This window comes from Cyprinodon variegatus, unplaced genomic scaffold (genome assembly GCF_000732505.1).
Source record: "Cyprinodon variegatus isolate N-32 unplaced genomic scaffold, C_variegatus-1.0 Scaffold1322, whole genome shotgun sequence".
Taxonomy (NCBI): Eukaryota; Metazoa; Chordata; class Actinopteri; order Cyprinodontiformes; family Cyprinodontidae; genus Cyprinodon; species Cyprinodon variegatus.
The window spans coordinates 128,180-140,642 of NW_015151775.1; the positions used below are offsets into that span (position 1 = coordinate 128,180).

The following is a 12,463-nucleotide window of genomic DNA, read 5'->3' on the forward strand; positions in this document are numbered from 1 at the left end:
CTGGGGTTCAAGGAAACAGAAGCAGAGACACAAAAAGCAGCTGCAAAAGGTGGCCCTGTCCAGGAAACACACAGCAAGGCAGACAAGCACCGAGCCAGCTCCCATGCCAGAGGACAAAGAGAGCACATCCAGCCAACCAGGCTCAGTGTGAGCGGCCATCTGCCGAGGCCGACTGGGGTTCAAGGAGACAGAAGACAGAAGGTTCATTTGAATGGCTGCCACTGTTTATATTTTTAGATAGTAGGAAGAAGCTTGAGTCCTTGGAGAAAACCCCAGCATTCAAGATCCAGGAAGAAAGAGCCCTGCCAAAATCAGGACTTTTTGTGACTGCAGTGATCCAGTTCTAACACCCACCTTTTCTGTTAACAATTGCAAAAATAAAAAGGCTTGAGTTTCCTCAGAGAAAGAACGACTTTTCACATTTTGAATAAAAAAAGAGTCTCTTACAATAAGAAAACAAGGTCTATTTTCTTTTCTTTTAGAAACAATGAACCAAGTAAACTTATTCAGAGAACCTGGTAAACAGGACAGATAATCCACAGCTTTCAGAACGCTGCCAAAAGGGAACCAGCAGTCTTTGCTCAAGATTAATGTTTATGAATTCACTCAGATCCCATCAATGTCTGCTGCCTGCATCAATCCATCCAGGCATAGTGATGAATGAGCGGAAAAGCCAAAATAAAGATTGCAGATAGTTGGACTACCAGCACTCATTGGCTATTAAAGCAGTTGGTTACCGTGGAAAATCTAGATATAAAGTGATTTCTTAAGAAAGTCACCCTAGGTGAACTTTTTCAACTGATCATCCTTACATTTTCTACAGCTTTGGTCAAGTCATTCCACTTGTGGTAAATTCAGTTGATTGTTTAGCCTATTAGACTTGGATCCTATTTAAAAATGGCTGGTCAGATAACTTCTAACCAAGCTAATGGAGCTGAGATATACTGCAAAAGAAAATGGTCCGGAGTTGTGCAGAGGTATTTGGCATCAAATTGATTTATTAAGACCTGAGGCTAATATTGCTGCCAAAGGTGGATTGGCAAAGGCTGTGAATACTTAAAATGGGAATTCTTAGTTTATTTTTATTACCGTACATGTGTAACCTTAAAAGAACTTCTTCCATATTAAGATAATTCGGTGTTATATGTAGTTTGTAGGAAGGAAATTAATACAGTTAAAGACAAGACTTTAACAAAAAACGTAGAACACGTGCAGCACTGTCAATAGTTTGTAGATGTATTGTATGAGATTTATTAATTACATTTTCTTTTTTAGATTAATAATAGCATCTCTGAAGTGAATACAAACAATTTTTCTGCACTCTTAGAGATAGTTTATGAACTACTTCCTTAAGCAAGTCAGAATCAGAGGAGCAGACCATCTAGGAATTTTTGTAAACATGATCTTTGACCAAGTAAGTCTTTGTCTGAATCAATTTACATGTTTATATGAAATGGTAGAAATCCATCTGATTCTGGTTCAGCACCTGACTTGGCTCTGTGTCTCCAGTTTGTGTCTCCTGTGATTCCAGGGGTGCTCTATTCTGACCCTGGGGGGCTGAGCTGACTTTCAAACGTCTCTATTGGCAGATCTGAGACGTTGGCAGTTTCTCTGCTGCCAACAAAGACCATCATAACACCAGAGTCCCAGAACAAACAAGTTTATTTATGTTTGCCAGAAATTCTCATTAATAATCATCTTTAGAAATTATACCTTTGTGATTTTCTTCCCGCACAACAAAAAATAAAGAAACAAAAAAATAATCTGCAATTGCTTCATACAAGGCACGCAACATTTCAAGTACTTAAGTCCTACACCATCACATAATAAATAAAAATGTGGTCTCCTTCTAAAAAAGAAAAATATTTTCCAGGTGTTCAATAAATTAACATAAATGAACATAAATAATTAACAGATAAAATCAAAAATACCAAAAGATCTTTTCAGATTCAGAAATATTTAAGGAAAGGACTGATCATTTAAAAAAATTAACAATTAGAAAAAAAGGGAAAGTTGCAATTTAATTACAACGTGCATGTTGTTTAAAAAAGAAAAAAAAAACCTTACAGAAAAGCACAAGTAAATTAACCCATGAAGTTGGTAAAGCCAACCTTCTGATCCGGCAGGTACATTCATAATATGTCAGCCTTCCCCCCCCACCACAAGGACAAACCACGGTCTTTTTAGCAGCTTAGAAAAATAGAGCTTTGGTTCCCTCATTACAAGGATAATAATAATCAGAAATAAACACAGATTAAGATCCATTCCAATCAGCCATTAAAGGGATCCCATAAGCTCTTTGGTGTAGTAAGGCAAAGATGACTTCAAACCAGCAGCTTTATTTCATCCATCAGCTGCTGGAACATGCTAAACACGCTTTGCATGAAACAGGCACATCATGTAGAAACCAGCGAGGAGGAGCCAGCTTCTCCCAGGCATGCCGACATCAGACTTCTAGAGCTACAGGCTCACTTTATCAAATAGAAAACGTCAAGGCAGGTTGGCCCTTACTGACCAATTGGTGAATGTGTATACAGAGATGTCTGTGCTGCATCAAAATAGAATGACACAAAATAAAAAAAAGCATAAAATAAATGCCAGTGAGAGGGATGGAGCACTCAGTGGTCTGACTGGCAGGACATTACTTAAATATAAGGGCCCAAATAGATTCAGACACAACTGAGATATACACCATAACCCCCCATCCCCCCCCCCAAAAAAAAAAACAGGACTGATTTACTGATTTTCTGCCTGAGCATCGGAAGGATTCACCCCCCCTCACACTTCTTATTGTGCTGCCATCAACTTTCAGAAGGGTTTAGTAGTGGTGTAGCCAGTGTTCAGTGCTCCTTTAACCTGTGAAGAGGAGAAATATCCTTTAAATACATTTAAATTCACAAAAAAATATGGTGATCTTTTTTTGAACTGACTGGAAGTCATGAAGGACAATCGTTTAGTGTTTAAAAAGGTTTGATACTATGTTTACATTCTGTTTTCTGTACTCACTGACTGCAATTAGATTCATACTGTAAGCCTAAACGACAGTACTGAGACCCTTCCCTTCATAAGTGCTTTAATAGAGCTTTTAATTAAGATGAAACCTAAATATTCAGTTGTCTGCCTTTACACATATTTAGTAGGAGCCTATTATTTAACAGGTTTAACATGTTTTCCCATCACTTCAAAGCTGTAAGGAAAAGCTTTCTACCTGGTTTAGGAGCATTTATGGCAACCTAGGATCGAAGCACATTTGTAATGGAGAACAAAGTCTTCCTATATCTCTGCTCTAACTAAGCCAAACATGCATTCTGGCAGGTTAAGGTCAGAACTCAAAGCTCAAGTTCTGCCACATCAAACGTGCTGATCAATCTCTTGAAATGATATGAAATCTCTGCGTTTGCAGTGTGGCCTAATATTTGACTCTGAGGAAAGCTCCTGACCTCCGTGCTTGGATATCACATGACCTCCATGTTCTAACTGATTTGCTTTTTCTTTCAGGCTGCTGGTGAAGATTCTCAGTGATCCAGGTCATATTCATTCAAAAACAGTTTTAAAAAACAATCCACAGGACTTTGTTTTAAGTTTGAAGGCGTTTCGCTTCCTATCCAGGAAGCTTTTTTAATTCAAAATATCAGAATCAGCTTTGAGTTCGAAGCTTTACATAGTAGCCAAAAAATTTGTTTTGGCTTAGAAAACATGCAAATTGAACCAGAAGAATGGGTCGTCCCTTAAGAACGGGGAGTCGTTTTGGGTTCTTTGGTAGCATGCAACACCCTGTACTGGTATAAGCCTCTGAAAGGGGGCATTAGGGCAATTGTTGGCCTGGCTGCCCAGGCCCCTGATGGGGGTGGGGGGTTGAAGTGATAGCAGGAAAGAACCAACTCTATCACTGCATTGTATGGTTTTGAGAGCTGAAAAGCTTTTCTTCCAGGCTGTTTTCATAGTTCATAAAAAGGCTCATGCTTGGATATGGAATATATAATAGAGAGAAAATTTCACAGTTGGACTTCTGGCACAGGTGGCATTCAAGCCTACGACCACGCTGGAATTTCCTGCGCTCCTGAGAGTGAAGTATTCTTTCATAAATATTGCAAAGCTGTTGCTAAGGGGCTGAATGGACTGAAATGATGAGGACATAAGGAAATAGACAGCATTAATAGACACATTTAAAGGATAGATTTCAGTCTATAGATTTGTCTTTCATCAAATCAAACCAACTCATAAGGGCTTCAGTTAGTATGTGTTATTATTTTGGAGTGAGAACCATTGAACTGAGGAATGTTTGTACTAAAATCAGGTTATTTTCCTGTCCTCACTTCCTATTTTGTAAACAGTTTAGGTTTATGATTAAGGTGTGAACTGAATTTAGGGTATGGTTAGGTATGCAATGTTATAGTTAGGTTTAGGGTTATTGTCAGGGCTGGGGCATAGAAAGGGCTTAAAATGATTGAAAGTAAACACAAAACACTATTTATAGCAAGACAACAATTTGTGTCTGCTGCTAAATAGTTGCTACCTTGTAGGTGCAATATAAAATCAATTTCCAAGGAATTTTCAAGATTTTGGGGGACTTAAAGGTACTTGTGGGGACCAATGACATTCTCCTTGTTCTCCTCTTGGGTTGGGGGTTAGGTTTAGGACTAAGGTGTGAATTGCGTTTAGGTAAGATATGCACTAGAAATGGTTAGAGTCTGGATTAGGTCATAGAAAAAAATGGAAATGAATGGAAGTCAATGGAAAGTAGCTGTAAGGATATATAACTCGCTCTCTTGTGTGTGAAATTTCCATTTCACACACAAGAGAGCGAGTTATTTCTTGTTATCCTGAGGGGCCTGATGTTAAAAGAAAATTGACTCACTCCATAGCAGAGACTGGATGAGCTTTAGATGAGGACAGCTCCTTCGTCACCAGCCGTAACAAAAGCTTTAAAACAAAGTAGATAAAAACATTTCACAAACACAGCAGAAAGTTATGCAGCAGAAGAAAATTAAAAGCACAAAAAATATCTCATTATCTGACATGAGAGAAATTTTAATTTCCTATTGAGCTTATTATTGGTAGCCTTGAATTATGTATTTCTAATTTTCCAACAAAGCATGAAGAAAAAAAAAAATACTTTTTTTCCTGTAACTGTAATTTCTCACAACTACATACAATACCAATTAATGAGGTTGCCTAAAATCAAAATCTCAAGACCATTTTTTTTTTATTAATTATGAATTCTATTTTTTTTCCCCAGATTGTTGTAAACAACAAATTAGAATTGACAGAAATTATTTTTTTTATTTGCTTTAATTTTAACTGTCTCTTCTAGAAGATAATTTGAATTCAATAAGAGAAAGAAAATCCAAGCTGTGGAACATGCAGCAGGTCCTGTCACATTATGCAATGACCACAGAACACATAATGTTTTATAGCCAGTAGCATTACGCAATCAGCTAGTTAATCAGTTATATGCACACATAAAAGTAACCTCACTCTTTAAGATCATTTTCTGCAAGTCAAAAAATTAGACACACAAACCTGGCAACAAACCTGATCAGTTAAAAGATCAGTTAATAAACAACCTGTAGTTGATCACATTATAATAAACAACTAAAGACCAAAACAAGTATTCATTGGTTGTTCCACAGCCTGTTTCTTTCATACAGGAATTATGAAAGGTGTATAACAACAATCACTCAAAACTAGAAACAAAATATGACCTCACCAACAAGGCCAGGAAGTCCGCTGTCATCAGCATGTAGAAGACCTGATCCCAGCCGCCTGCAGATAACAGGCCAGCCAGCAGGGGGCCCAGAGCTGCACCTATCATCACAAACAGAAAATATTATTCCTTTGGGTTTAACATTGATTAAAACATTTACTTTTAAGACATGCGTAGAGCTTTCACTGAAGACCTAGCTGCCCTTCCTGTAAGGCAGTTGACATTTAGGTATATTGTTCTGCTTCATTCCTTCCCGGGTGACAGTGGTAGTCAAAATGCAGCAAAGCCTGTTTCTATTCTATCTCTGTGCAGCTCGAGCTCTAACTGGGTGTCTCTGGTATAAATATAACATACTAGGCAACACTGAGTTCTCATACTCTTCTTAGCATGTCTCTGCCCCACCTTGGGGCTTAATTGCTCTGTAAATACCTGTTCCAGCTTTTACAGTCTTTTCTGCAGGTCTAATGATTCTTTTTTCTGATGGTCATACGGCATTAAACTTCACTGGCAGGGTGCAGCCTTTTGTCTCTAAGGCTGCGGTTTAAAATGAACCTTAATGTTGAAGCAGATGTCCTTTTTTCCAGTAATTTTGCTTCAGTTAGTGAAACCTCAGGTGTTGTTGGTTCCTCCTTTTATTTCCTTGCAGGCATTTTATTTAGGGCCACTGTTCTATCATCTATTGTGCAATCTATGCATGCAACATATAAACATAGTTCAGTTGTTTGTCTCTCAGAATTGAGTCTAAGTTGTGTTGCTAATTAGTGGCTAATCTCTCTAACTCAGATTTGTTTTGTTTTCAATATCCAAGTGGAAAATAGGAAGACAGGCTGGTAAAAGTAGGACGGTTGCTGTGGTTACAGCTGTTACTATTGTTACCACAGTTCTCGTCTTGTTGAAGACGAGAACTGTGGGACACAGGGGAAGCAGGCCTTGGGCATGAATGCAGGGAGGATCCATTACACTCACCTTCCTGCGGATGAAGTCTAGAGGAACTGACTGTTTCTTCCTGTGAACCCCCTTTTATACAAAAATGCTGCCAATGCGCCATTAAAAGGTAGCTCTAAGTTAGAAACACGTTCAGCGGTCGTCTGGAACACGTCAAATACCTTTGATATGTGTTGGAGATAAGTTCTTGATAAGTTATGCACAAGTTACTCATAGGTTTTTGGATAAGCTAAAGGGCACGACTTCTGAGTAACTTACACTTAACATATGTCAACGATCAGATAACTTACCTGTAACGTATGGCATATGTCAAGATATTTTGAGCATGACGTACTTGCCGTATGTCGATGTGTGCCAGCGTGTTTCAGCGTGCTTATAACTTACACAAGACATTCCCATAACTTATCCAACATATGCCAGCGTTTTTGCCAGATTTTTTTGTACGTCAGGCATGAACTGGTCTAAACGGTCAAGGTTTGACAGAGGCTTGAACATTAAACATGTGCAGCTGCAGTCTCTAGCTCTCATACCGCTTCACGCTAAGATGGATGTACCGATGATATGCGCTATGGCTAAAGTGCTAAGTTTAAGCCAACTAGCATGTTGGCTTCTTCACTGTAGTAGATCTAGATGCATGACTTTTACTTTTTAAATCAGTCTCAGATCAAATGAACCACTGATGTCTTGCTTGTCTAGGTGGGAAATAAACTTCATCAAAGACAAACCAAGTGGCACTGACCTACGGATCCTGTCCCATCAATGATGGCGGTAACGGTGGACAGAGCTCTGGAGTTGCCTTTCAGGCTTTTATGGGTTCCCTGTTAGCAAAGATGCATAAAGACAGAATGATATAGTGTTCTTTATATATGACAGAAAACGGATTTAGAATGAAAGGATTTGGTTTTTAAATGTTTACCAGATCTGCTGACACTGCAGTTGTAATGAGGGCATATGGTCCATTTACCAGCGCTCCACTCACCAACAGCATTCCTGCAGAACACAGAACCAGTCAAACTTCTGTTCCTAAACTTTGCCTTTCTGTCCACAGAAAGCTTCACTATGGGTTTCCCATTAAACCTTTACTTTAACTGAGCTGAAAGCTGTATTAAGGACTCATTTAAGAATTTAAGATTTTTTTTCCCCTATCATTACAAACCCAGGATATCCAGTGGGAAAAGCAAACTTAATGAAATCATTTTTGTGTGCACTGCCCCCTTTTACCAATTTCTTTTATTCCTCTAAAGTATATATAGTTTTACTAAATTAGGACATCCTTGTTGGTGTCTGTTAAGTTTAGATTTGAAACAAGTTCAGATGTAAATCCAATAACCGGGGTTAATCTTTGACTCCATGTGTTCCTTCTCCCTCTACAACGACATAGAAAAAAGGATGGAGAAAATCCTAACCTTCTGCAGAATCCATCACTCTGGAAATAATCGGGCAATAAATAAGAATTTTTTTTCACAAACATTTATGACAAGAATGCTTAAGACGTCTTTTCTGATTTTATCTAGATTAATGCAAGGAGCAGTTAAGTTTGCATTCACGTAGAAAAAGAAAAATAGTATCAAATTTTACGTTTCCGTAAAGCCAGTCTGGAATGCAACACTTAATTAAGTTCATAATTCAGTTTCATCTATGAAACTCATCTAGCTTCTCTTTTAACCAAATCTTTGTCAATGTTTGCCAGAGTTTTATAGCTTGAGTAGAACTGGTCAAACATGAGACAATTTGAAGGTTTTCATTAAAAATTTAAAGAATTATTACCTCTGCCAAGGAGGTTATGTTTTAAGAGGAGGTTTTGTTACCGTCTATGGAGGGATTTCATGAAATCTTTATCAAAGTTGTTTCACATGCCAAGGACAAACCATTACATTTTGATCCAGATCATAAACTGGATACAGATATGTTTTAAAAGATTCTCTAAGATTATCAGATTTGGCAGAACAAGCAGTTCCCCACTAAGCCAGAGCAGCAGTGCCAATTAATAGCCTCAACATCAGACTCAAAAGGTCTGGAGGTATTTTTAGGAGGACAAAGACAGAAGAAAATGGAATGTTGTTGGTCTGTTAGAAATTATCAATTGAAAACTTATGAACAGATTTTATGGACCCTTTTATCAGTTGCCAAGGAAAGACAAATTTAAATTTAGTAAGGATCCAGATCATGCGCGAGTTTTAGCTATGGGGCAAAATGTGCAGCTTGGCGGAGGTTGTACTCTCCGAGCGCTTTCCTAGTTATTGTTGCAATGATGACGCTGGAGCAGACCTGATATTTTACCAATTGTTTCCCTGTTTTCTAAACCTATTCGACCTGCTCTGTTGCTGCATCTCAGACGGTGTTTGATGCTTCTGTGATTCATGACCTAAAAAGCAACAAACCCAGCGTCAAATTTTCCTTCCCATGGTGTTTTCTGTATTAGTCTCAAAGCATATAGAAAACAAAAGCCCCACACTAAGATATATGTAAAAAATCAATGGTATGGCTTTCAAATAACTACTGGGAACAAAGAAATCTAATAAAAGCAGATGGCTGCTCCTTACCAACAGTTGGTCCCAGACCAAACTGGCTGATCATTGAGAAGCCATAGAGCTGTGGACCAGAAAACCAACATTAGAGAGGAGGGCAGAATGATGTACTTCACTGAGAATAAACAACCTAAAGCATGTTGCTCTGCACTGCTCGATGAAACAAAGTTTATTTTCAAAATTAACAGCTGAAGGAAAATACTGCAGCAAAACACAAAATACCACAAGACATGGCAGCTTACCGTAGGAGCAGCCAGCAGCAGCATGACAGCACATGTGGTGGCTCTCTTCCCCAGTTTATCAGAGATGAGTCCTGCCAAAATCCCTCCTATACGTAAAAGTAGCACATAAACACACACCGTCATTCCACTAGGAATACTTTCACCTATTTGTTTTAATGTTCATGCAGGAAAGAGAGAAACAACAGCAGGGAATATAAAAATAAAAAGTCACTGACCAACAATTCCTCCAACATCAAACAAGGTGGACAGATCTCCAGCTCTCTTTGCATCCAGGTGAGCTGAACAGGGAACACAGCAGAATAAACAGGTTCCAGTTTGGTTACTTCATAAATGCTTTATTTGTCTTTCTTCATAAATAAAAAGGACTAATAGAGATAAATTTGATCCATCAGGCTTATATTTCACAGAATGGGAATCCACGATGCTGGGCTATTTCCTCAACTTTAAGGTAGATCAGTTTTAATCTTTAGGTTATTAAATAAAAGAGTCTTTAAAGCGAGTATAGAGTACGCCTGAGGAGGGAACCAGAACCACCGTCTATGCTCTGTAGCAGGAGAAGCGCCCTCCGTTAGTGGAGAAGCAAAAATTCAGAGCTTTAGTGGATTGAGCCACAGCAAAAGAAGGATGTAAGGAGACATCTGACTGCCTTCAATGAGCACACGCACCCTGACGGCTCACTCAGTATTTATATTGCAAACCATTTGGGAGAACAGTGTCTCCATTTAGGTGAGCTTGCAGACATGAAGCATTAGCGAAGAAAATTGAAACAGTTAATCATTTCCAGAGAAGCCTAGCAAACAAGGTTCCCAAGTCTGCTACTCACCTGCTTTCGTGATGTAGAGGGGCAGCCAGAAAAGAAAGGTATAACTGACCAGTTTGGCAAAGAGGAGGCACAGAGAAAACTCCACCACTCCCTGCAGGAGCAAACAAGTTAGATGATGACATGTTTTTAACCCTAGCACTCAGTAATGACTAATTTAGCCAATTATGTGTGACTGACAGGTATTCGCAGTGCTCCCATGAAGCTGATGGCAGACGGCTCCGACTCGCTCTTCACTACCACAACAGGCTGCGCAGGGACACAGACGGAGTCCCGGGGTAGCAGCAGCTCCGTGTCATAGCTCTGCATCAGGGTAGAGAGAGGACACATCAGGCACTGCAGGAGGAAATGAGCCGCTACTAAGCTACAGACGGGGAAAGATGATGATTAACGGCCAAAAATCCCCCAGAAGAACAACTAACAATATCTGGACCCAAAGTCATTGCAGGATTTTAAAATGTTGCAGGAACATATACTGGTCGGGTTGGTGAAGAGATATTTACCTTAAATTTTATGGATAGCTTAGGATAATCAAGTCCAAATGAATGTCTACAATTGAACTGTGATTAAAGAATGATTAAAAGATTTTTAAAAATAGTCCCAGATTATGTTTGATCTCTTCATTCTAGAAGAATAAATTAAAGCAAATCTTAAGAAAATCATTAGAAATCAGCAGCAAAGCATAACCCTGGTCTCCACTGAGATTCACAGACAAAAGAAGAACCTACTGATTAGACTTCCTGTCTCAATGATTTGATCAGTGAGGTAAATCCCAGGGTCCCACCTCTGAAATATCTCAGAGGAAACTGAAGGAAGTGGTGGAACATACTGTACAGTACCAAGCAGCAAAGCTCCACCATGATGCGGGTGGTGGGCTTATCACCTCAGCCAGTTCTGCAGTGAACAGACTGCAATACTTTGCTGCCAACAAGGGTTCCTCTGTTTATGAATGGAACAAAGCCGGCAGTTGGGACGCATTGGTCCGGTCCATTATGGCTCCACAAGGATCCCAAACATGGCGGTGAGTCTCAATCAACAGGTCTAATGGTTTAGTTTGCCCTCTGGTGGTGCCCTTAATTATCACAGAAGAAGTAAACCAAAATACCAAAATGGTCCAAAATACCTAAACTATCACAACTTACCTTTGTGATGTTTTTGGAAAAACAAATCACAAGTTACCAAAAAACTAAGCCCCCTAATAGAAAAAACAAATGGCTACTGAGATTAGAAAATGATGAAAAAAAGACAGAAGGCAAAAGAAAATCACAGTGGGTGAAAATCTAAGGGAGCTAACCCTGCCCGAGGATTTCCCAGAAACCTCGAGGCTGAATCCAAATGTCGCCTGGATCACATGAACCTTATTTATCACATCTGCACAGCTGAGTTATTCAGAGCCAAATTCCAGAATTTGTGACATTGTGACCATAAAGACTCTCATTTAGACCCAGCCTAAGAGACTCTGAACACTGAAAGAACTGACCTTCCTATTCAGAAGACTTTCCTTCAGATAGCTGTAGGCCTACAACAGAACATGGAGGAAACAGTGTTTTTGCATCATTTAAAAAATTAAACAGCCTTTACTGTATGTTTTCACTTCATCACAGCATTGCATGTCTCCTCGCAATGTGGAACAGACTCATCAGCTCAGAACCTTTTAGTTGGGTTTATTTCACCTGTCCTGCAGTTTTTAAGAGGACATTCAGGAAGAAAAAAATAAAAAGTACTAATTACATCAATTAGCTGGACTTCTGTCAATCCTTGCAGGACCTTAGTGTATCATTTTTATTAGATGCTCTCTGCAAGATAAATGTTTGGTCGGACCTCACTTCTGTAGTGTATGCTTTTCACAGACCTTCGGAACAGGCCACTGAATGTTCCTTCAGTGGTTACTCTTGATGGTCGTGAAATACAGATTGTTTCAACTTATAAGTATCTTGGTATTGTCATTGATGACCACCTATCATTTAAGCCTCATGTTCACTGTCTATTGAGAAAGTTGAGACTAAAATTGGGTTTTTACTTTCCAAATAAGCTGTGCTTTTCTTTTAATGTAAAAAAACAGTTGGTGGCATCCACTTTTTTAACTGTGCTGGACTATGGTGATATATTATATATGCATTCATCTGCTCAATGCCTGCAGATGATTGACGCAGCCTATCATGCATCATTGAGATTTATTACTAATTGTAAAGCTCGCACACATTACTGTGAGCTGTATTCT

At 39.0% G+C, this 12,463-nt stretch overlaps 1 protein-coding gene across 2 annotated transcripts in view; it reads right to left on the reverse strand.

The window, feature by feature from the left end:
- Nucleotides 1-2,728: 2,728 nt before the first annotated feature.
- Nucleotides 2,729-12,463, reverse strand: part of LOC107102801 (glycerol-3-phosphate transporter-like) — a 23,323-nt gene continuing 13,588 nt past the window's right edge. Inside the window, exons 11-21 of one of the 2 annotated variants that reach the window (XM_015402233.1) lie at nt 11,723-11,761; nt 10,423-10,545; nt 10,246-10,336; nt 9,638-9,700; nt 9,423-9,508; nt 9,196-9,244; nt 7,569-7,642; nt 7,392-7,470; nt 5,711-5,808; nt 4,859-4,923; nt 2,729-2,856 (exon numbers count right to left, since the gene is read on the reverse strand). In XM_015402233.1, the coding sequence (XP_015257719.1) occupies nt 2,841-2,856; nt 4,859-4,923; nt 5,711-5,808; nt 7,392-7,470; nt 7,569-7,642; nt 9,196-9,244; nt 9,423-9,508; nt 9,638-9,700; nt 10,246-10,336; nt 10,423-10,545; nt 11,723-11,761 (783 nt within the window). In that variant the 3' untranslated portion in view covers nt 2,729-2,840. The remainder of the gene's footprint in view (nt 2,857-4,858; nt 4,924-5,710; nt 5,809-7,391; nt 7,471-7,568; nt 7,643-9,195; nt 9,245-9,422; nt 9,509-9,637; nt 9,701-10,245; nt 10,337-10,422; nt 10,546-11,722; nt 11,762-12,463) is intronic. The other variant, XM_015402234.1, reaches the window with a different exon arrangement.